The sequence below is a fragment of the Taurulus bubalis genome (genome assembly GCF_910589615.1).
Source record: "Taurulus bubalis genome assembly, chromosome: 8".
NCBI classification, from domain to species: domain Eukaryota; kingdom Metazoa; phylum Chordata; class Actinopteri; order Perciformes; family Cottidae; genus Taurulus; species Taurulus bubalis.
In genome coordinates, this window is record NC_136596.1 from 16,869,229 (window position 1) to 16,895,908 (window position 26,680).

At 41.9% G+C, this 26,680-nt stretch overlaps 1 protein-coding gene across 1 annotated transcript in view; it reads right to left on the reverse strand.

Moving 5' to 3' along the window:
- Nucleotides 1-26,289, reverse strand: part of rimbp2b (RIMS binding protein 2b) — a gene marked incomplete at both ends in the record, with an annotated part of 73,048 nt that extends 46,759 nt beyond the window's left edge. The window contains 3 exons of the mRNA XM_079222502.1: nt 15,092-15,229; nt 26,003-26,134; nt 26,224-26,289. Of these exons, the coding sequence (XP_079078628.1) occupies nt 15,092-15,229; nt 26,003-26,134; nt 26,224-26,289 (336 nt within the window). The remainder of the gene's footprint in view (nt 1-15,091; nt 15,230-26,002; nt 26,135-26,223) is intronic.
- Between the last annotated feature and the right edge of the window lie 391 nt (nt 26,290-26,680).

Here is a 26,680-nt window from a genome sequence, read left to right on the forward strand (position 1 = left end):
AAAAGAAGTAAAAGAAGGAGCCATCTTCCCCTTCATGCTGCCTATTTTGCCAGAATCACTCACCCCCTGTCTACGGGCAGTTGTTCTCTCACATCTGCGCCCGTCCCCCTCTGAGCCAGAAGCCAACAGAGAAAGAGAATCTCACAAACCTGCCATGATCAAATTAATTCACATCGAACCAGGCTGCCTGTTTGTCTGCACACTTGGGCCCCAACCAGATAAGCTGATTATAACAAAATATTACATGCTGTCCTATTTGTTCTGATCCAGTGTTATCCCAATGTCTCTGGTAATGCAAAATCACTGACCTATGAAATGTCAAGGTAGACTAAGATGGATAATTATGAGGTATATACAGCAGTCCTTCAGATCCACTGCTGGTGCAGTCTTTGACACGAATGGAACTGTTTAAGCTGCGATAATTATGTCCAATAATGTAATCTAAACTTGTAATGTACAAAATGATTGAATAGTAGCAGGAGCACAGGGACTCCATCTTCCACCGACTGGATTACCACCTGTGCTCTACTGTATCAGACAGCAATAACAACTCTGTGTTGATGCTATTCTGATTTTGTGATTCATAGCATTAGTGTAGCAGACTCTGATACACAGTCTGCAATAACCAACACAACCTCTGATGCTACATGCCTTTGCTTTGCCTCAGTTTAAAGCTAAATTCAAAAGAACGTAATGATAAACTCTAAGCCAGGTTAAGTCTCCAATGGCTGCCGCGAAGTGAGAGCACAGGCTGGTATAGGCGATGGGGCTGTCACCAGCTGAGGTGGCCTCTCTCCTGCTTTGATCCTCAGCCAGAGCCACAGACACATGCTGCTCCATCCTGCAGGGAGGAGCTGTACTGGATTCAGGGAACAGCTCTCCATTGCTTTCCCATTCATTAACTACATTTCAACAGCTGCCGACCAATTAGTTGGCTCTCCAGATTGCAAAACCAATATAATGAGTACACCTTAACTTGTATTTCCTTTGTCCAAGAGGAACAAACTTGATGTTGGCAAAATATAGTTTGTACAATACTGCTGTACACAGTCAAGAGCTGGAATATTTTTGACACAGGATTGTTTCCATTTAGTTCAGGCGGAGAATGAGTGGATCATTGGTTTTTTTAACCTGAACCTCGGCACCAGGCGTAAACATATCTCCCTCAGCACAATCTTCAATGCTTGCCAAGAGCTGCTGTCAGTCTGCCCCCACAGCAGTGTCCATTAATGGGTCTTTAGTGCCAGAGAAAGGAAAATGGAGAGGAAGGTCGTACGTGGTCTGGTCTAGAGGATCATCTGCGTGTAAACGTGCGAGTTAGAAAAGCTGCCTGTCTGTGAATTGATTATTACGAGGTGTCAGACTTGGCTTTTGGCCTCAGCAAAGCCAGACAGATTCTGATGTGAGGAGTTTTCACGTTAGGGTGTGGGTGAAGAGATCCTGTGTCCAGTAATGGAAGACAGGTGGTGCCCAGGAGGCGATAAAGAGTGAGACGATCACCCCACAGGAGTCTGGCACAATCACAGCAGAAACAGACGCCTTGCAGCCCATCTGGGGAACACTCTCTAACCATCACTGCCAATTTACAGGACACTCAATTACTGGTCATTACCTGAGCGAGGACTTGCTGCCTTCAGCGTGCATCCAAGTGCCAAATCATACAAGTGGACAGATGAAGAAACTAAATAATGGCAGCAATGGATACAGGCAAATTTGATTCAGCTCTAATATTATCATAAAGTTTTCAATACAATCTGTATGGAAGACATATGAAACAGAATATGCAAAGAGGTATTAAAAAGACAAGCCACAACATATAAATTAGACACATAAAGTCTGCGTGTCTGTGGATGGATGTGAGTGTGTGTGTGTGTGTGTGTGTGTGTGAGCCCCCTTTTTGTGCAAGTTATTTTATTGAACATACATTGATACAATATAGCATCTATAAGACTCAGAGTCTACAGCCATGCGAGTGGCTCTGTGTTGTTGTGCTAAATGCTAATGCTAGCTACATGGCAAATCATCCAATAGTAGTTGTATAGATTAAAGTCTGGATCAAAGGGGTGGACAGACCAACTGAAAGACCGACAGTGCCATTGATAGAACGATGACCTTTAAAAATCAAAAGTATCCTTTCTGGTATGTCCAATTTTTATTAAAAAACTTGAAAAAAATAAAGTTAATGGAGCAATAAAATACATGGGAGTATATCAGAACATTGTGCCACAGAAACGTGGCCACACTGACAAATTAGCTTGGAACAAATGAGGAGGCGTCCCTGAGGCTCAATTGAGAACAAATTACTTATTTTTACAGCAAAGAGCCCTGTAACTCCAGGGCATAAAAGAGGACTACAAATCTGAAACTAATTTTCAGCCTGCGCCACAGTAAGCTACATTTTGTGATCAGCAGACCTTTTGCTGGTAGAGTAAATTGTGCAGGTATCGTGATCTCACAGATGACACAAGATGCTGTCAAAAGATCATGATGTTTTTTGTCAAACTGAATTGGAGTTAAGATTAATTTGAAGCCTGCCGTGCACAACTCAGAAAGTGAGTTGTCGTGCGGGTTTGACAGAGTCCATTATTAGCATATAAACAACCGCCAGGACTAGATGGCTGCTGCAGCACAAGGCTTAAATGTCAATATGCTCGCTTGTCTTTATGCAAGGATCAGGGAGGAGCTGTCAGGACTTTGATTCCTGCTCACAGGGGAGAGGATAAACAGATGAAAAACAACACTCCAACCTGTCAATCATTGGACTCTCCATTTGTATCACTATGGACTCAAATTTGAGTATTCAAAAAGAGAACTCCAATTTAGCTTTATGCTTTTTAAAAATTTACTCAGAAAGGTCCAAAACAGACGACTGGATTGGAAACAGGGAGAGGTGAGACAAATGGTGTAATAGGCATTTCAGTTTTCCCAGATCTAATTCACTGCACTGCAATTTTTCCAAGCAGCGACCTGACTGAGCAGTGTTAATTATGTGTGTGTGTGTGCGCGTGTGTGTGCATGCGTGTGGCTGCCTGTGGTTCTCAGGTAGGACACTGCTGTAGCACCATCAATTTCTCCTGCCTCCACTTAGCAGAGGCTTGGGATGTTGGTTGGGAGGGAACAGGGCCAACATTTATGCAGATCCAAGCACTTTATGCTCACTGGAACTCACTACAAATAACTATAATGAGCCCTCATACAGTAACATAGCAGCTGGTATGTCTTGACAGACATTAGTATCCTATTGAAATGCTGTTTGCATACAGTGACAAAAAAATATGTGTAGTCTTCAATCGTTGGTTCTATCAAAGCACAGTCCAGTACAAGCATTGAATACACATTGCAAAATAAGCCTTATTCTACCCTGCCACACAGGACCACACTGATTATCTTTCCACTGAGAACACTTAAGCAAATGTTTCACTGCTCTCAGCAGTTAGCATGGCATTTGTGCTGGCAAAGCAAAAGTTTGAAAATGAAGAGATGCTGTTTTGCAAAAGGTTTTTACATACAAGTTGATGCAGAACTTCACTGTGCTGAGATTCTCATTTCCCCACACAGAATACAAAGCCACATCAAAAGTGTTTCCGTGGAGTCTTAAATGGCTCCAGCTGCACTGCTGTGGATTGTTCTATCACACAGAATGTCTCCACGTCTTCCAAAGCATTCTTCATGCTTTGAAAACACAGCAACAGAAGGAATAGGTGTGTGTGTGTGTGTGTGTGTGTGTGTGTGTGTGTGTGTGTGTGTGTGTGTGTGTGTATGTGTGTGTGAGAAAGAGAGCGTGACATTACTTCTCTGATATCCCAGCTCATTCAATTAAAACTCTAAACTACTTCAAATATCTGTCTGAGGCTCATTTACCACCTTAATAGAGTCTCAGCTCAGTGTTGATATCTGAGGTTCAGCTAGTGTAAGATCATTTCAAAGCAGAGATACTCTTGAATGGAACATAATGTGCTTTTCATTTGGGAGACTTAATTTGCCTGTAATTTCTCTCTTTAAATTCCATATTTCTTATTATGTGTGTTTCTGAAACTGCATAAAATGGCACAGAACGTGATTCAGTTAGTATGTACTAATCAAGCTAATATACAACTCTTACGACTTAAAGGAATAGTTTAACATTTTGGGAAATAAGCTTATTCCCTTATATATTTCAGTATTTCTATTATTTACACCAACTCACAAATCTTAGTGTAGTAAACGTATAGTTACTGGGCGATATGGTCAAAATCTTCCATCTCGATGCAGGTCTTTTTATATCTCAATAACGATATATATCACAATATAGCTTGTTTTCTGGTACTTCAATAAATAGATGGCCACATGGTTTTGCGCAATGTTGTGTGAATTAAATACTTGACAAATCAAAAGTATTGAGTATTTTCATATGCTTGTTTTTATCAATTTAGATGATGTAATTGTGTATCACCATATCTCGATATATGTTTCCATCAAGATATGATTCCAAAAACAATGAAGTATCATATTGAATTACCATACCTACAGGAAAGTTGTGTGGGAGAAAAATAAGAATTATGCGTGTGAAAATCATCACACGCAGACATACAATGACATCTTCCCTGGTAACAACGTAGTTTTTCATGAGAATATGAGAATGATCTGCATGTTACACTTTATCATTATCAGTAGATGGTATATTAGGAATTCAAGGCACATTCAAGGCTCTGTTAAACCTCTGAGTATTGCAGACTATGCCCGATACTTTTGAAAACACAGCCCTCTACTTTGCATTAAGATGAGGCAGAGCACACAGGAAGCCCACTGACAACAAAGGACAGATCATCCTCTCCTCTTCCGCTGGCCCCTACTGACCTGCCTTCACACTCCAGTACACCGAGAGAGAACCACACTGCATGCCAGCGGCAATCCACAGCTTTTACCGACTCCAAAAAACATAGACTGCTATAATTTGGTATACAAACAAATCAGTGCACCATGCATTCTCCTTCACCTTAAAAAACTATGAACCAAAAAAAGTAACAAAGAAAGGGGTCAGGGCAAAACAGACAGACAGAGAAAGAGATGAAAACGGGAGAGAAAGAGAGGATGAGAAGGAGAGTGATTGGTAGCTGGCTGCCATTCTGGCCCGGCGGCCTCACGGCTGATGCACAGGGTTGCGTAATGGGCCTGCATGCAGTGTGAAGCACAGCAAGCAGGGCTTCAGCACATGTAGCTGAAGAGACCACTCAAGCCTTCTGGGGAAGGGAAGTTATTTCAGTGAGCACATACATACACAGGATGAGACGGCCGTGTTTTGACACAGTGCGCTAAAAATAGCACATTCTTAATAGAAAAAAACAGAGTGGCAGTCAAATCCAGAGTGGCACGAGAGGGGAGAGATAAAACATTTCTTCCAACGACAGTCTTGAGAGCTGAACGAGGGGGCATGGTAAATACGAGAAGAGCGACCCGTTGCAGGGCAAACCACTCTGAATCCGAGACAGCTCGCATCTCACGGAGACTGTGATCCCACCTGACACGCGTGCTGCACACGAGGCCACGCAGCCGCATTCCCATACAATGAACCAACCGAAGCAATTAAGAATCAGCATGAGCAACTTCTCAGATCTGTTATGTAATTCTCAGCCCGTGGGGCCGTGCGTTAGGAAATGGCGGCAGACAGGCCTGTTGTGTTTTCTGCTGCACATATATGGCCATTAATCACGCTCTGGCTCTTTGCTCTTCTTCTATTTCCAGAGAACAGAAGCTTCAGGGCAGCGGACCTACGGCACTACAGCACGTGCAGGCTGGACTTCAGCATCACTGCAAATGTCACACAATGTTAGCTCGTTCACTGGAGGGCAGACTACGGTCAGAGGATCACGAGGACAATCTATAAATGGCACCTTTGCACCTAACTCTTAATGGATATAATGTTTGCTAATACTTTGATCTGACACTCACCTATGTGATGAAGCACCTTTGTTGCAGATTAGCAAATCTGCTGCTCAAATAAATGCTAAATATCGTTAAGGGTTGAGCCGTACAAAAACACCAGCCTCATTTCTACCCTGCAGGTAACCAGAGGAAATAATGATGAGTACAGGTATCAGAAACACAGAGCAGGTATCAGGACACATGAACAGGTATCGTGTGTGTTAGAGCATCTCTCTCTCTCTCTCTCTCTCTCTCTCTCTCTCTCTCTCTCTCTCTCTCTCTCTCTCTCTCTCTCTCTCTCTCTCTCTCTCTCTCTCTCTCTCTCTCTGGTGCATGAGAGGAGATTTCTGCAGGGTGTGTTGGAGTGTGAGTCATCATCAGTGCAGAGAGAGAAAGAGGGGAGAGGCATTCTTTAAGTCGAAGGCAGTGCTTATGGCAGCAATGCAGCAAGGAAATACAACACTCCCTGCCTCTTTAATAGGGTTTAAATCCAAAGCAAATATCAAACAAGAGCAGATAAAGGACTCCCAGCAGGTACATGTATATGCTATCCTGTTGTTATGCAACAAGCAGCTCTAATGTAGCCTATTGAATGATCAGAGCACCAGACAATGTTGGGACGAAGCCGAAGCTTAATGTTTTATGGGTGACTTTCCATCGTGATCAAATTACTGTAATGAAGACGGGCCTGCACACACACCTGTAGAAGGTATGACACAATGTATTATACAGAGTGTAGGGTAAATATGAAATGTTCTCCAGAACAAATTCAGTTAAGAAAAAACATTTCAGAGCTGAAACTATTTACTATTCACTATTCAGCTGATTGAGAGAAAATAATCAACAATTGATGATTGGTAATTGTTTGATTGCAAAATCAATGAACTGTTTGATGTTTTATAGACTAAAAGAATAAATGATTAATAAAAAAAATGATCTGCTAAATCAAAAATGAAAATAATCGTTAGTGGCAGCCAGTGAAAAAGTTCATGAAGGACTCCACTGGAAGGACGTGGCGCTATCTCATACTACTGTCAGAATATCTCAAAGGCTTTATTAGGCTGGATACGAGATTAAATGGCAGTTCACAGTAACACTTGCTATCAATTCAATAATACAGTCTATAAGGAAAAGGGGAGTCTTATCAACCATAACAGCAGTATGATTCCAGCAGTTCCTTTTATAAAAGAGCAATTGCTCAAAACCCAGATCAGAGGATGTCTGACACTGGCAGAGACTGCCTACCCCATGCGAAAACATTAAACAGGAAACAATTCAATCCACTTGTCCGAACGTTCCTCTTACTATAGTATTTTCTCACCCACACTGTACAAAGGTTACATTTTCCACAGCGCTCTCGCTGACCTGACCTTACCTTCTCCCACACAGAGACGGTGCCAGGCTTAAAGACTAGTTCCCTCATGTCCACACACGCAGCAGGTGACAAATGGTAGGTGTTTCTCTCCTCAGGTCTCCACAAGTCTGTCCGGACTGTAGCAGAGGTGGTGAAATAGACGGACCTCTCTCCACAGAGTTCTGAAACTACAGCTTAAGTCTGCAACCTGATCCTGAAGTTCAGCTGAAGTCCAAGCTGCGAGTGCAATACAAGCCTGCTGATTAGATTACTGCATACTGCAATAGCTCCAGTCGCCAAAAAAATACGTCATCACAGACTAATTGATAAACGGTGTGTTTGACACAGTAAGGGCAGCCTCTTTATTCAGCAGTGGTTAAAAAAACTGCTTCTTTTTTGTCTTCTTTGACAATGTAAACATGAATTTATTTGACTCCCGCCCATTTTCTAGTCTTTCTTTTACTCTCTAAAGAAGTGCAAGTTAAATATGCAGTCCCTGTTAAGTGTCTGTGTGGGATATTTTGCTGTGGGACACCACTGTTAGACTCCACTTCAAACTTGTGGAGTACATTTAGATACAGCTCTGGGAGTGGGAGAGTAACTCTGTGGCATCTTTTGTGGATGCCCAAAAAAATATACAAAATATAATGGATGTTTATTCACTTCGATTTTGCTATATTCGGCATATTTACAGGACTTTCCCGAGCTGGCTCTTGTTTGACTTGAAAGCTATGTGATACCAAAGACATCAACTGAGAAAAAAAAATCTAAAAACAGAAAGAGAGCTAAATGGAGAGGTAGGGCGATGCAGTTCAAGAAAATGACCCAGAAAACAACCTTTTTCAATGAACTCAGCTGTTGTGTCAGCTGGGTGAGTAAGGGACCACTCGACCCTCACACTCATCCCAAAGCACCTACACAGAACAAAACCTCAGAGAGGACAGCATCTCAAATGCAGCAAGAGGCAGGAGTCTGAACTTTACAGTCAACAACAAGTTCTCAGAAAGAATGTTTTACCATTGAACAAAACGCTCTGATGAACAAGCAGTCCCAACTGAGACAAAGGAGCAATTCAAGGAAGCAAAGAGGGTTATAGAGGGATGTAATAACAACACTCCAGACACAGGCAGAGCTCATCACAACTCCTCTGACGCTGTGAGTGGACGGCGTAACAGTCAGCTCCTCCGTCTGCGTGTCTGTCTGAGAAACGCTGGCAGCCATCGTTGGCCTTTAATTCCACCCAGGCACCAATATAATTACGGGGCACTCGAATGAGCATAATCACCGACCTCCTGATGATTCACAATTACACAAAGATTTAAAAATTAAGCATATTCTACAAATGTGTATATTTATGAAATAGAAGAATAATACATAAAAACATACACTATTAAGAGCACTAAGTCTCAAAATCAATGTTTTTTTATGGCTTGTTGGTTCAGTGCTTGAAATGAGGTCTGTGGTAAACACAAGATTAAGAGATTCTAACGTTTTGTCCCAAGACATACAATGCGTCAGTAGATGTAGCCTAATGTTCACTTTTTCTTTCTGCAGTGTGCACTTAGGCTTCAAACATCATTAAAGTATATTTGTGATGATTATCTTGCTGAACAAAATGTGTAAGTGTCAAAAACTTGTGTTTGCCACAGAGTTTATGTCTTGGCTTATTGGCTTTTTGTTGAGGGAACGAGTTAAATGCTAACTTCCTGGTTGGCCTACACAAATACTACATTTCTGCAGCACTCTGAAACCAATTATACCATGTATTGTTGTTGTATAGCATACCTCTCACTCTCTCTCTTTCTCTCTGTCTCTAAGAGTGTCCACAAAAATGTCAAAAGATTGGATTGGATTGGATAAAACCACTTTCAAAGTGGAGCATACAGCTCAGATGAGAACAGTGGGGCCACATTTATCGGGATATTGCTGAAAACCTGGGCACAGTTTTAAAACATTGGTAACACCCTGGACAATGATGTTCTCAAAATAAACACCTGTGTGATCACTACTTTTGAAGATGCAAATTGCTGCCATATATCAGGTTGAACAAAATAAGACTTGTATTTATATTTTTCCCATGACAATGCTAACATGCTGGTGTTTAGTAAGCATAATGTTCAGCAAGCTAACAGTCGGCAATTTGCACTCAACATAGGGGCCAGCTGAGGCTCACAAGAATGCCAGCCAAAATGCTCAATGCCAAAAAAATAATCTAGATTCAGTGAAAAACTGCTCTCTGGGTTAAAGGTTTAGTCACACATAGACGCACAAAGTCAGATCTTTCTTTCGGAGAACGTGTATCAATATGTATGCACTGGCTCCATAAATACCAGTGGCCAGTCTAAAAATCAATACACGCCTGCTACATATTTGAATCTGCCCATGAAGGTCACATTACTTCTACAACGCTTGAGAGGGTGACGCTCACATACACACTCAACTAGATCAGCCAGCAGCTTTTGCATTCACGCCACCCTGACCCTGCACAAGTTCAACTAATGTCTATGAAACACACACTGTATTAAAATGTGTAAAAACAGAGAGAGCTCATCAGCCATAAATGGATTATAAATACCATCACATGGCAGATACTCTAGCTGCGTCTGAGACGGCTGTGTTTTCAAGGTTTAGCCCTGTGTAACTCATCTACATTATATATGAGGCAGAGGAGAAGGGGAGTGTTCAGCGGTGCACTATCAGTTACCAGAAGGCCAATCTAAATCTCCCCCATCATGACTAGACTCTATTTCAGAGCCACAGGGGTGACACAGCAACACGCTCAGCCTTCCCTGCAGGCAGCTGTAAACTAAAGCACAACTCTCCAGCCTCCAAGGAGCTGAAGCCAAAGAAGAAGAAAAAAAACACTGTTCTCATTTCTAAAACTGAGGGACTGCCAAAGTGATTCCTGCCATCACATGAATGTGTCACTTTGCTAACAGGGCTTATGAAAGTTAGATGAACATTTTACGATCTTGTTAAAACTGGTTACATTATTAAAAGGGCACATTCATCCTGCGAGGCGAGAAAGAGAGCCTGTAGCAGATTGAAATTTTAATAAGCTCAATGCAGTGGCTGGAGATTGAGAAATTTGGCAGAGATTTAGCTTTGAAATCCTGAATGTGGGCATGAGATGATTTAGCCTCATTGTATCATGCGTGCACTCAAGCAGGTCAAAAGACAGGGGATTCTGCAAACCTGTGATAAACCCATTAACCAGCTTAACTTCAGACACTTCCCCAATTTAATCTGTGTGATATGAAGCAATGTTTCTACCGCTATTTTTAATGTAGTGCCCTTCAGCTCAAAGTAATAAGATACTATCAGGACTACTAACCGTATATTTGTCAGGTTTTATTTAACATTACTTTACCGGCATGTTTTGCAGCAATGGTGTTTTTTCTTCTTCTGGTAAGCTTCTGGTAATTAATGAATCCAGAGAGAGAGCAGGGTGATGCTGAAGCCCATGGCCATCGTGACAGACCAGACTGGAGATGAAGGTGGCTTGTGTCAGCAGGCTCGGAAACACTGACCCTGGAGGAGAGGACTCCCACCCTCTCTCTGCTATCTCTGATGAGGCTCGGATAAACGGTATCTCCGCACCATAAGTGTACCGTTATCTGGTAAGACTACATACAGCCCTGTGTTTGTGTGTTTGTGTGTGTCCCATGTGTGCATGCTGGCACCCTGTGTGTTAAATCAGGCCATACATTCTTCCAGCTCCTTGCAGACCCGTTATGGCAGAGAGGCAGTGGGCCTTGTTCCAATAGCAACACAGTCTTACAGTTTACATTCAAGGCTCGTTTCTCCGTCAGGAAATAAGACAGGGGTGAGAACCATGTTTACTGCTTGTGAAAAATAACACGTTCTCTGTGCACTGATAAACAAATATTAGATATACTCAAATATTGAACATAAAACTATCTACACCTCAGTGTTTTTATAAATAATCACTGCAGCTCGAGCAAGAATAGATGTGACAGAAATATAACAAAGTGGAATAAAAATGCATGCTCCAGTCTTACTGTAGATATATAGTACTGTTCCCTCTTTAGCAGTATTTGATTTAGAGCTGCTACTATAGTCATAAACAAACACATTGGTATCAACGACAATCCTGGGTGACCCCTGTGCATCAGTAAGATAATCAATGATAACTAGTCAGTCCAATGGTGAAGCAGGAAGGGCTACTCAGTGAATGTTGTGTAGCAAAAGCAGTGTGTGGTCCTGGGTCAGCCAGCAGCATCTGAGTGTTAATAAGGGGGGTAATTGAATTAGAGGATCAGTGGAGGCCTGTAGTGTGGGCGCCACACCGCTCTAATTTCATTACAAGTGATGTAAACATGATGTTGGCCCCTAGTGCGGGGGCCTCCCACATCAATACATGCTCGAACACACGCGCACACACACAACAATACAATGCTCACATATAAAAATTAATTACAAAATCACAAAGCTACACCTGCTCGTCTCATGTAAAATCGTGTCGCACCATGCACAGATTTCAGCCTCTGCGTAACAACTTGTGAGAGAGGCTACACTAATGAAGTAATAAAGGGGAATCGGGGGGGAAATCAGCATTATGTGGGATAAGAAGAGCAGGAACACAGCATCAAGTATTCAAGTATTCAAAGTGTCAATAAAGTGTGTGAAGCGCGGGGGCTCAGTTGTTGGCACTGTTGTCTCATAGCAAGAAGGAGATTGATTCTCTGCTCTTCTGTGTGGTGTTTATGTTTTCTGAAAATGAATGATCTATAAATCTGGCATTGATGTTAGTGTAGGCGAGAGTACATGACACATTAAGTTGACATCAGGGAACTATTTTAGGCCTGTTGTTTAGAAGAACATGATGGGTAACCAAAATCTATGCTATCCATCCTGTGAAGAGATGTTTTTCAATCTTTGTGATGCATATTTATGATCAGCACTCAATTGTGCCTCGGCCTGATGATTCACTTTACCATCAAACTGAGTATAGCCAAGTAAACTCTTAGGCTTGACTGTAGGCCCTCTTCCGCTGATGAATAATTATGAGGGCACAAGTTAACCAGGGAAAAACTGTTCACATCCCCAATAAGTCTTTCCTCTTTCCATCTTAGCTGAGACAATGAGACACTACCACAGACAGATGGGTAATAGGTCACATCCTCAGCTTTTCAACCTGCAGGTGGGCAAATCAGAGCACAGGAAGAAAACTGACGGATATGGAGAGAGAAAAATAATCTTTTGCAAACGTACTAAGAAAAATGTATTGCCTAACTCACATCCCCTTCCTTCATTGGACAGTAAATCAGTAATTATTATCTACATTAAACAGCATAAATGTTCATGCAACTCCCATCTATCAAACGCTCAATGTAAAAAAAATGCTTAAACCTTGATTTGACCAGTCTTTGACAGATGCGCCCGTTCTATTTTTGACAACCTGCAGAGCCTGCCAATTTACCTCACAAGTTTATCCCTGCAGCAAATCAGGAGGAAAACATGCATGAGGACAGACTTAACAGGAATAGGGAAAAACAAGACACCTCCGTGGCAAATCCTGTTTTTCAAAAAGTAACACTACATTACTTTTGAAACAAGAAAATAACACATCTCATCATCATATTGCAAATAAAAATAAAAAGTGTAATTCATGAGCTATAACACACACCTTTACTCAAGTCACATATTAACTCTTCTCTGTGTGTTCTGGTCGTTCTACACTGATAGTTGACTCAGTGACTCAGTGACTACTGAAGTTTACCATTATTAGGCAGCTGGTCACTTCTGACCACAGTGTATGCTGTTCAGTCAAAGTTACACAGTATCGCCTTTTAGAAAGAGTAGGTTTGGGGGGAAATAACTGAAGGTAAACCTGGGCAGTTTATATTGCCTTAGGCAGAAGAGCAACAACATCTCTCATCTTCTCAAGACACAGTAAAAAAAAGAGAAACTGTCACTTTTATAAGTATTGCTCCCTTGAAAACACCCACGCTGCAATAGACGAGCAGACAGCTGTGGACGCAAGGAAAATATCCACCCCCTCACCAATACCTCTGCTCCTCCCTGTCCAGCTTAATGACACGATAGGATGCACGTTGACTTCAAACGCACTCCTTTCCCAGAAACGGTCACAAGTACAAAGGAAGAGCTTTTTGTGTTACCAGACCTCATTATAATTATCAGAAGATTTAGAACTGAATGAAAGGCCACAGCTGCAAAGTAAACTCCATTTCCCTTTTAGGTATCAAGAAAGTGTATGCAGACAACTGTGCAATAACATTTCCTTTACACATAATTGTTGCAGGATCTTGAGAGAGTTTGAAAGATAAACATATCCCTAAAGAAATGTTGACAAGCTAATTATCAAGTTGCCCAGTCAGGCAGAGAGTGTAAAAATAAAGTTCACGCCATCCTCATTATGTAAACAGTCACAGTCAGTAGTGCTAACCTCACACCCCTATAGACTACAGCTGGCGGACCGTTACAAGAAGACCACACTCTCTCAGTGTGTGAGACAAGAAGGTTTGAGGGTTGGGAAAAGCGTGTGAGAATATTGTGTGCTCCTGTAAGATTGTGCAATGTATCCAACCCAAAGAGGAAGATGATACAGACAACATCTTTGTTAGTTTCTTAAGTCACTATTAACGCTAATGCAATGCATCTCCCTTCAGAATACTTGAGAAGATCACTTAAATTAACTGTTCATTAACCCACAAGAAAAAGCTGCTAATAACAAAGCTTCAGTTTACGGTTCAGCCCAAACATGTCACCCATAATGTCGCCCACTGTGAAAACAACAGTCTGGTAAGTGCTAAGGGGTCACGGGACAGAAAGCCAGCAGCCACACACACACACACACGCACACACACGCACACACACAGACAGACAGACACACACACACCTCATCCCCTTTGCGCAAGCACCACGCTGAGGTCTAATCGATGCAGCTCATTCATATTGTACCACAGACGTCAGGGGAAGCCGGGGGAATTACAAGCAGCCTCCGCTGTGATATCGCAGCCTAGAGGAAGCCTGAGGAAGTTGAAGCCAGCTTCGCTCTGGTAACCTGCCGTTTTCTGTCCACGACATTTTCAACAACATGAATACTGGGCCTCTTCGCTCCACAGGACACTGAACAGGCAGTACTTACCAATCCACTATGTTTTGGATATTTAAACATTATCTTAAATTCACCGTTTGAACCCAGATGGGTTTCTCCGGTGGTCTGTAGTAGCATCAATGTACGCTGTGTTGACAGATAGCAGGAAACCAGTGTCATCAAAAATATGAGGGGCAATTTTCTTGAAAACTTGGACAAAAATGGTATTAAAACCACCTTTTCATTGAGGACCCCTGTACATGACAGGGTGTCGAGCCAATTTCAGTAAAAGTTTATAATTAATGAAATTATCAAAATTGTGAACCTGTTAACAATGGGGTTACTTTGATAAGTAGGCATATTTAAATGTAGGCCAATTGGTCATCCTGTAGGCTTGGTTTTCTCCTCATGAAGTGAACAAACAAGCCTTTAAATTAAGAGACATTGTCTCCTGACTTTTGCCTTACATGGTCAATAGTCATGAAATGCAGAGGAAACTGACACTTTGACCCCAATTAATCCCAATGAAGACTCTAAATGAACACAGGCAAAGTGGGCACATCTCATTTCAAAATTAAACCAACAACTGGAGGAAAAATAACTCATGGTTCACAAGTTCACAATCCAAAGCAAAGAGAGTTAATAAAAGTCAGACAGTTGCTGGAAGCAAAGGCCTCCAGTCTTCAACTGCCCCTAATGAACCATGCAGTCCAGCATCAACAAGCCTTTATCTCCCTTTCACACACAGAACTCACCAGTAACTTCTGCTTCAGCCTTTGGTGGCTCAGTGTGTACGGGTTGAGTCTTAGATCTACGCTGTTGTCCTCTGGAAGATGAAAGTTGTCCAAAGGCTGCACACCTGGGAGCTGGAGGGGCAAAACTTCATTTCTCAGCTGTTGGGGAAACAGAAAAGAACACAAAACTGAAGTCATTTAAAGTATTTCATTCAAATCAATATAGTAAAAATATTACTGTGCATTTTCTTATTACACATAACTCTTCACCACTGCCAGTCTCACTAGGGATGAAATCTGCCAACAGTCAATCTCTAAGTGAAGGAGAGTGGCAGCTCAGAGCCAGCAGGTGGTCTAAGTGGAAAAATAGCTAACAACACTCATGCAGAGCAAACCGTGGGTTCTCCCATCATTGATCCTCACAGGTTCAGTCTGACAATGGAAGGAATGAAGCATCTACTGTACCTGCTGCTTTAAGCATGCTAGACAGAGAGTACTACTACACTTCATTTCCATGGAAAATAATGTCACAAATGTGCAATCTAATCAGAATCAGAATCAGAAACCGTTTATTTGCCAGGAATGTTTACACAAATAAGGAATTTTTCTAGGCGGAAGGTGCTTACATTAGACATGAGACGTTAGACGAGACAAACCACAATCAACAATCAACGACAACAACAGTGCAATGAGTATTAAATCAAGTATAAGATAAAGTGCTCAGACAAACAGATAACGTTAATGTAAGTGTATGTTAAAGTGACGTGTGTTTAAGTTAAAGTGTGTGTTAAGTGTTTAAATATGAAGTGTGCAGGGGTGTGCCCGGTAAGAAGAAAGAAAAGAAAGAAAAATAGTCCTGCGGTGACAGAGTCAGTCAGTGGGGGACCCGGGCTCTGTTGATGGGCCCGACTGCCGACGGGAAAAGTGTGGCGTGAGGTCTTGGTCCTGATGGACCTCAACCTCCTGCCAGAGGGAAGGGACCCCAACAAGTTATGTGATGAAAACGGATAAATAAAGTTTTTATAATGGATCAGCTGTAATGTCACAAGACATAATTGGTATAATAGTGACTTCATTGTATTATCCCAGTGACCCAGATGCTTCCCACAACTCTGTTTACTCACATGCCAAAATCTGCAAACACCCAAGCAACATGTTGACCTAGTGTATCAATGAAAAATAATACTTAAGCACTCATTCAACCAGATACTTACAAACCCACACAAGTATAAGATGCCAACAAGGTAAAATAACATCCTCTCTTCATGTTCAACCACTTAGCCGGCAATGCTGATAGCACTACCTAAACTGCTTGTTATTGCCAAGCTAGTGGAGCTGGCTGGAAATAATAATGCCCCCTATTAAATTATTCATAGCTCCAGTCAGGTGGAACCAGATGCTGCTTTGTGTCATAGAGGGAGAGCTGTAACTTGACTCAAGAATGGAAGGCCATCGCTGCATGGAGGTAAAGATTTCATGGAACAAGCGTACATGCAGCTGGGCTACAAACAAAACACAGGATGTCATGACACTCACTTGGCTGTTTTCATGTGACATTTACCTGCAAGTGATCAAACAGAGGAGGAAGATTTAAAAGGTTGGACCAAATGGGTGCGGAGCCTGAAGTACTGCTCGCAGTCCACCCACCCTGTGTTGGTGTTGCTGCACCGCACCCTGACATTTGTGGGCATGGCCAGAAGATGACCTTTTTTTCTCCACGCCTTGCTTTAGTGCTGAATGCTAATGCTATGGTGCTGTGCGTCCGCCACTCACAGGAACAAGCAGTGCTATTTTTAGCCCCATGTCCCCAGCTGCACATGTCCAACCCGGGGCCAATGAGCAATTAGTGTTTGTTTCTAATGGCAGGAGGCAGTGCCGTAACCTCACTAACGCAAACAGACATCTGGACAAAGACTGTCTTTGTCCTGCCCCGTACCCCTGCCGCAAGGCAGGCCAGACTCCTGAAGCCATATAGTCCATCCATCCAGCTAAACCTTCATGGTGCTGAGAAGCTCATCAGCTGCCATTCATGCTGAAAACTAGGGGCTTTATTCACCTACTTGCGCAATAATGCATGGCCTCGGCTGAAAATAATACTGGCACGTGCCTTTGTTTCAATAGTAAAGTCAACTGTATGCCTTGATAAGTCCCAGCACCTGCTTGTTTGGGGCCATCAACTAACTCTCCACATATTTCAGAAGGCTACATGGAGTTATCCCCTCATCATCAGTGAATCTGCAAATTATTGCACCCCCAGCTTTCTGTTGCCTAAGGCCACAGCAGGTGATGTTCAATACTTTTATAAATGAACTTGGATGATTAAATAATTACTTGATTTCACTTGTAGTTATTTATGATGACTACAAAAAGTGGCATTTAGAAACATTTCATCACTGTGGACGTGATCTGATTGAATGACATTTTGGAACAGTATGGGCTCATCCGTTGTGATAATGTGTAATGATAATGTATAATGATAATGCCGAGGTTAAGCTTTTTACTAGAATGAATATTCCTTGCAGGCATTTCTAATTAAGCAGAATTAGAAACAATTTTTTCCAGCATGCAGACAATTCCTCAAACCCATGTTGGGCTGAGGTCCTTGACTGCCAGCTACTCTAAGATAATACAGAATATTATGATATATCTGGCTGAGCGGGTATAATGAGTCAGTTTGGGAGTCTGTATGTCATGACAGACACTTTAATTCATTTTTGTCAGGGCAAAGCTAATTCAATCCACCTTATTACAGCTTCTTCATGCAATTACCCTGTGCCCCTGTTCATTGATGAAACAGCAAGGAGGCAGTGGATTGGCCAACAGACTTACCAAGCCTACAGAGACCTATCACATAGAACAATGTAGCATGGCCTATCATACAGTTAAAGATAAATCACTGCAAAAAAAAAAAAAAGTTCATTGCACAGCTGAGCTCTTTTTTTCCTAGTAATCTGCTGTGAAATTCCACTTGATCAGGACATTAGAATCAATTATAGCCTCACATAACACAAAGCATTAACTCTGGAGCACATTAGCATCCCATTAATCATCCACAACATGAAAAGTGTTAAAGAAACTGAAAGTGTGCCTTGAACTGACTGGCACAGTGTGTTTGTAGCACTGCCTGCCAGCCAATAACATGTTATCAGAGAGAGTGCAATTAACTTCCAACATGGTGGACAATACACAGAGTTCAGCATGTTTATAGAAAGGACATGAACATTGGACATGGTGTTCAACAAACACCACAGACATCAGAGGACCCTGCTGGTCACCTGCTGTTGTCAACTGTAAGATGAATAAATCAAATGAACCAGGTTTCGCATCACTGTGTATCGCCTTTTTGGAGTTTAAGTTTAGGTTAACTTAACCTATGCAACATGAAACTGAACATACGCTTTTTAAGGAAAATATAAGTAAAGTGTGGACAAAGCAGATGCAGTAAGCAAAATCTGTAAGCAGAAAGGGATGGAGAGAGAGGGGGGGAAGAGACCGAGATTGAACCTGTGGAGATAAGCTTTTTTATTACAAAGCAAATCCTGACGAATAATCATCACTGCATGTGGATTTTGGCAAGATCCACATAATCATCCCCGGCCCCCACCCTAAGGCATCATGGTCCACCTTTCAGAACGGATCCAAGCGGTCCTGCACTGATTCCTATAAAGACAACCAATGATTTGTCCATAACAATGTAACACTAATGACGCTTTTAATGCAAACATTTGATGCTGTGAAAATGTCACAGCTGTCTGTCACATCTAGAAATAAAAAATGAAAAAAAATTGCTAGTATGTACCACTACAACTAACTTCTGGGGTCTCATCTCATCGCATGCTGTTTACACCAGATCAGTGTGGTCCATCTGACTGAGGGACAGCGCTGATCAACTCCAGGAACAATCAATTATGAATGCTGTCAGATCCCCGAGGTGATTACCAGCTACTCTCCTCTGACCTCAAGAGAAGTCAGCAGCCAGTCCATTACGGTCGTCTGTGAGCTACTGCAACAGTCCGTCAAACTGCCGACATGACGACAGTTGACACAACATATCTACTTACATTACATTTTAGCTGCAGGAGCTATGGCGTAACACAAACATGTGCTGTAAACATACACATGCACATATGTAAAGGTACAAACTGCAACAATCACATGCTGGTGTAAAGACACATGCAAGCAGATAGACAAGAACATGTCCACACACATACATTGAACATGTCTGTAAAGCGGATCTAATCCAGGGGTTTATATAGCGCAAAACATCTACATAAATCTGCCCTTGCATGGAGATTCCCTCCGGACACACAAGAGACAGATGCTTGCTTTGTCATGCACTGGACAGTCAGACAATCAGACCAAGTGATGCAGTTGCTGACAATGATAATGCACTTTCACTCTGTGTCTCCTGGAGCCATCTTTACAGAGATTTCCCAGTGAAGATGGTGTTATGTAACAGTGGCCGTGGACCCTGCTGTTCATATTACTAATGCCTCACACCGTGGCGAGGTCACGTGCTTTATCCAGGCCACATCCAGGCGCCAGCAGAAGCAGTGCTCCAGCTGTTACTACAGCAGCGCCTCAGCCACTCAGAAGCATGCCGAGCCATGCTCCTCTCACACTAACACATCCTCCACTGAGCAGCCATGTTCATCACTTCAGCAGCACTCCTCCTTTTACTTTTGTCTCTCTAACACCAGCACTGGATACAAGACTTAACCACCAAGCTGTGTGCACACTACCAATTCTAGTAGATTCTGATGCACACTTACGGGATTTCAACTGAGAAACCTGATCACATACGGTGAATGGTATCTTAAGGAAAACTTCAATTCATACCTTTGTACACATTGCCCAAAAAGTTGCTAATTGTGTCATTATCCAAGGTTGCAAATGTTAACAACAAAAGCTGTGAGGTGCGCTTTAAGTGTTAACCATCTTAATATAGACCTAAACAGACCAGCTTCAAAGGAGAATTAGCAAATTACTACTACTTCCTTTACCACTACAGCAGGCAGCTGTTTTCAGCAACAACAAAACAAAAACTCTGATAAATCTAAACAGCAGCCATTCAAAGTTAGTGACTTTCTGATGAACACAGCGAAGCATTTAGCAGTTGGAGATCCAGATATTTACCAGTAGTTGCTGTAGACCAAAAAAAAGTGATTATTACATTTGTCAGGTGGACATGAACACAACTCCAAAGAAGGCTCATGTTGCTTTGCGCCTAGTGGGGATGTATATAATACATAGTTTGCTAGCAAGCGTGCAGTATTAACTTTAAAGGAGATAATGCCAGTATTGTGTTCACATATTGTTTCCACTGCAAGAAAAAACAGTACTGCAAAATGAAATGTCCCATTCAGGAATAATGGTCACAATTCTTTCCTTGCAATTTTAAATAATCTTTATTCAAAATATATTAAAAGACAAAACATAAATAGCAGATATTTAAAAACGCTGTAATAACACACTAAATACACTTCTTCATAAACTAATATGGGCAAATATACCAAATGGTTTCAATGTTGTAAAATCAGTGAGGAGACGGTTTTTAATTAAATAGAATTCAGTTTAGTTTTCTGTGACTCGAAACTAAATGTCTGAGCTCCCAAGACGGGAAACATCACCCATTTGGTGCTACCACAGGGAGGAAATAAACCGTGGGAATTCTACGCAAATAATATTTTACCCAAGGGCTGGATTTGAAGAAAAAAAAAGCCTCAACAGCATTATTTCGCTCTCCTTGAATCCCTCACAACCAGCACCCTTTCCTCCTCTCTTCAACTCATTGCAAAAAAAACTAATTTTAGTTAGAAATATGAATCCCTGCCTCCTGTGCATAGTGAAGATAAAAGTCACTAGCTGGCAGTTCAGGGATAACCAGTGAAGTGATGAATGGCCATGCGTGCTTGTCAAGGTAGACAGAGGGTCTACTGTATGAATGGGAGTTTGTGAGTACTCTCATATCCGAGGTGTGGGTCGAGACTGACAGCCCTAATTATGGAAGCTCTTGATATGAGTGACCTTGGGAGGCAGCAGGAACATCCATACCTGTGTGTACACACATACGCACACACACACACACACACACACACACACACACACACAGTAAAAAATCACAGTTCAGCTTCCACTGTTTATTCACCCTGCCACCCTCTGCTCTCATGACTGCCACCTATAGGATCTTGTCTCACTGCATCTGAGCTCTTTAGCTGATGACACAAAATACAGAAACACAAAAATAATTAAGGACACCTTTTGTTCCTGTTGTTTTAACAGCCTTGCATTGATAACAGTCTATACTGGTAAACAACACTGATGGATAATCTGCACAAATGTTTGACAAAATCCATGCAAGCAATGAACTTTTATATATACATTGTTTTTCTCAACTTAAAACTAACACATCTCCTCTGCCTGAAGACTCTGCAGAAAGCATCATTTGACAGACATGGATGCCAGTGACAACCGGAACCAACAGCACCCTAAATATCATGTTATATCCCCCACAGACCATAATCACACTGCTTCTGCTATGCAGTTATTCAAACACACTGCAGCATGTTTTCATCTTGGATGAGAAACTCATTACAACAATATGACAGTGAATCCTCACTGCATGCAAATGATGTGCAATGTCCTCTGGCTCCTCTCAGTGCTGTCAAACCTGGATGTTCTGCACTCCTGTGCAGAACAGCTGAAAACAGGTTTATCCATCTCTTAAGAAATGCAAAAAGGATAGGGGCTACATGTGTGCAATAACCTAAGACTATTTCAATCACTGTAGCTGCTAAGAGTCTAAAACACTAAGACATGATGATCCTTATCCCTCTAGAAGCAGCAGCAGCACAGGGATCCTGCAGTAAAGGCAGCACAACAATCTTTCGCTCAGAAAAACACACACACGGCCTGACAGCAGACAGTACATGGTACAGTACCTTAGCAGCAGCAGTTAAGGGGCCGATGCAGAGGCAGGTGTTTCCTACTGTGTTGGGAGGACAGAAAAACAGCAGAACAATGGCGATGGCTATGGCAGCTCTGTAGCATAAAATGGTTCATCAATGCTCGGCAGAAAGAGGCACAGCCAGGCAGCGCAAGGAGGGAGAGAGAGAGAGAGAGAAAGAGAGAGAGAGAGAGAGAGAGAGAGAGAGAGAGAGAGAGAGACATCCAGCGAGCATCACTCAGCTCACACTACCGTGGCTGTGCAGCAGAGCGCACACACACCAACACGCCCCCTTTATCGCTCTCTCTCTCTCTCTCTTTCTCTCTCTCTCTCACTTTCTCTCTCTCTCACACACACACACACACACACACACACACACACACACACACACACACACACACACACACACACACACACACTTAGTCACACAGACACAGGCACGCAGGGGTGCAGAGGCAGTGCAGTGCGCAGCAGCACTGAGCAGCGCTCCCTCTCCAGGATGTCTTTTGTCTTCTTTAATCAGAATTGGTCATTCTCTATCCTACTCTCAGCAGTCACAGACAATACTGTCAATAAAGCCTTCCAGCCACGTGCTCCATCGTACCGCCTGCCCACCTAACTACCACTGATGAGCAGCCATGATTGAAGCTGGCAAGGTCATGTGAGGTTCTCTGGCGTCCCCCTTGGTCTTCGCTCACAGTTTTGTTGCAGTGTTTCTCGGTTATCTTTTTTTATTTTTTTGCAAGCTGATACAGGGACTCAGCCTCGCCTTGTCATGGGTCATTATGCTACAAAGGCTACCTGGAGGCTCAGCTTGACAAACCATCACTCACTAAAGGATGGTCCAGACCAATCAGCTATCACTAACAGCAGCTACACCGTTACCATCCAATCACAGATCAGGGAATCAAGTGCAGAAGGGTATTAAAGGGGATTATTTGGGACATCCTGGGTTTTTTCACTATAGGGAGATGAAGAGGAGCAGCTCCACAGCGTGTGCAGTGTGGCTGCCCTCTGTGGCGGACAGCGGTGCTGCACTCTGTTGTGGGAGAAGGAGAGAGAAGGAGCAGATATGCTTCGCTCAGTGTAAATGCCTAGCAACCACTCCTTACCTCTGTTTAGAGCCTTCCCTCCCCCTCCAGACCAGCGGGACCCTCTCTGCAATCCCAATTGAGAGCCTATATTGCACAGTGGCTGTTCAACACTCAAGGCAACATTACATCACACACGATTGATGTCAAATGTTCCCGCTCCTGTCCTCTACCTGGCGTGTGAACACTGAAGGAGGAGGTGCTTAGCTCTGACAATGAGCAGGAAATACAACTGATGTTTTCTTATAACATCAGCTGCTGTGGGCAACTGCACTGTAGATTAGATAACCTCGAGGGCCATTAGTAGATTAACTAAAAACATAACCCTGCAGGATTAAAAGTTGAACTGCAAACATAACACTTCCTTGATACTTTTTGACAGGGGAACTGTGTTTATGAATCTCTTTTTATTCCATTATTTGTGAATGCAGAAGTCTGAATGACCTTCAAATGTCTGATATAATGTGTCCCCATGAAAGAGAATAATGTATTCCTTCATTTCTAGGTCTATTGCATTTTTATCCAATACTATAGCTGTGTGCTTTCAAAGTTTGGGTCAAGGGGAAAAGAAAAATGACTGCCGGAAAACAGCTTAATAAAATCATTAACATCAAATAATGTCTGAGCCAAGTGGAATCAAGGGCTTTATGACTCTTAAATAGGGAGGGCAGAGCTATGTTAGGTGCATCAACTAGCTGGCGCTGCTGGTCTTGTGTTCATTTTATTTTATGTTTTAAATAATGATTCAGAGGATGCCTGCCTACCTTAGAATGTTAAAGGGAACCAAACCTGTTCAGACAGCTGTCAGAGGATGTCAGAAGGCAGACCAGGAGCTCCAGGCTTGCCTTAACTCAGCTGGCTGAGACACGTTTGGAGGTGTGAACAACTGTTTTGACATTCCTCTTTTGTGAAGGGTTCTGCAGATTAACAAAACACGGTGTGAGGTGCAGCAGTAACAGCAACAGGAGTGTAGGTAGCTCATACATCGACAGGCAGCGAATAAAGAGGAATAAAGAACAGCGACACTGATGTTGTGCGGATAAATAGTGATGCAGTCAAACAAAATGTACACGATATCTTGAGATTCTTTTTTTTATAATTGGCATAGGTTGGCCAAACAGTAAAATACCTTCGTTGTTGAATTCATAATAGTCTGATTCCCAAAATCTCAAATAATATCCAATCTCATTGGGATAATGAGATCACTAAACCACTATAAAACCTCCTGCTGAGTTCAAATCATATTCTTCAAAAAATCCAAAGCAGGGCATAGCCTTTGTAGCTACAGACCAGTGGCACTGACTTCAGACAAACTTCCTTGTGTAGCAGGTCCTGTCCTGCCTCCTGCTGTTTGCCTGCAGAGTGAACTACTGAATCTGTCAGTAGTTCACTCTACTTACACGTCTACACGCCTCTTGTTTCTACATCAGAGTCCTGTCTGAAGACTTTGACTGGGCTTTATAAACAAGCGACCATGAGCAAGGTGAGTCCACTGAATGCATTGCTCAATGAATTGTGGATTTTATGTATGTGAGAACAAACCCCTGCTACTCCCTTTGCAGATAAGGCTTCACACTCTCCTCTCCTATGTACCACTGAGGGGACAGTGTGCTAATAAGAACCTTGATCTAACATTTGATGGCAGAAGAGACAAGTACTGACTTTCAAGAGTGCCCATATTTCCTCAACTTAACAAAAGATAAGTTAATACAAAGACAAGTTGTGTTAATATAATAATATGATGTAAAGTGTCCAATTAATGTTTTTACATGGATCAAGCACGACACTTTTGTCCTGGAATTTCAAATGTATGTCAGTCGGACTGAACAGTTGTTCATTTAATTTAATATCAAGAGTTCAGTGAATTAACTCATTAACTAGTTATTCTAGTTTACTTTACTTAATATCATTAAGGCAGCAGGGGAACTAGTGTTTGAATCAAACCAGCTTGAAATAATTCAGTGTGCCCTTCTAAGATCCACCACCTTTTTCTACATCCCAAGCAGGTTCTCACATAGTCTCACACACACAGAATGCAAAAATACACAACACTCTGTAATGACAGACTGACTGTTAATTTGCACATGGACATTAATAAAAGCTACTCTGGTTATTCATCAACCCAGTTGTATTTTGGATTTGGATTATCTGGATAATAACTGCATATAATTTTGTATCAACGGATTTCACTGTTGATGCTTGAACAGCAACTAAAAACTGACTCTTAATGGCATGTCTATTGTGCAGGAATGCCATGCCAGTAGTGCAATGACACAACAATTAATGTTAAGAAAAATGTAATTACAATCATGTAGCTCCACAACTCCATGTCTGTGTGTATAATGTTTACCTTCTGCCTGGCATTCATATTATTATTAGCCCGCACCTTGTATGTCAGGTATAAACAAGGTTACTAAGTAATTAAGTAGATTTTCCACAAATATAAACATAGATGTTTAGGTGTGGGTGTGTACTGTTATAATGTAATACAAATTTTAAAAAATGCCCAAATGGAATTCATTTATAATAAATTGCAAATGTTTAAGTTGTATTTAGTAAAAATGCATATCACATAATGACATGTTGGGTAATCTCTTCGTAAACAAGCAAATGCCACTTACAGAACAATACACTTACAGCATTACAGTATCTTGTGTAGCTAAATGGATAAGAGATGAAAATACAATCACTGAGTGCCACATATGGTTTCATTTGTTAATGTTGAGCCTTGGTGACAGTAAACAGTCTTGGCTGAGGAGTGCAGGCTGAGGTCAGATTATGGCTGCAGGCATCAACAAGTGCTGATTCCGCTAGTGTCCAGTCACAGACAAATCAAAGCTTATTCATCGAGAGCTTTACAACCCGGCACAGGAGCAAACAACACATAAGGCTCACCTTATCGGCGCCTCTCGTCTGGCTGTTCTTCTTTGTTGTGGCTAACCTCTGTCTCTGGCTCCACGCTACTTCCCACTGTGACTGTTTCAGGAGTTTCTCCACCTTGCAAGTCTTCTGACAACCCATTGTCCCCTGGCACATAGAAACAGATGTCAAGTTAAGCCATCAATCACATAACATCTCAATAATACATTCCCTGTTTGTTACAAGCCATAACCTACCATGACAGAACGGCTTGCATGCTTCCCCAAATGCTTGTCATGGTCAGCAGTGCCGGATGATGTCATAACTCCAGCATGTTCAGATTATAAATATCTGTATTCAACAGAGTTACATAATAATGGATGTTGGATTATTGTCAGTACACACAGACAGAAAAGATGGCACAGCTGCCACAGGAAATACATCAAACGACAAAACCATCTCAAATTAAATTTTGTTGATCAACAAAAAACAGACAAGAAATGTACTGTGTATTTAGAGGATGCGTGTATTTACTCTGACAGAACCTTGTTTTGTCCGTTTTTGTTGATGACAGTAAAAAGATTATTGTATCACATGCATATGGAGATATAAACAGTTTTTACAGTGTAGAAATGATGAAGAAAATTGCTTTGCTGAATCTACATATGTTTCTAAAATGCATTTCAAGTTTAAAAACATAATATTTAAAAAGAC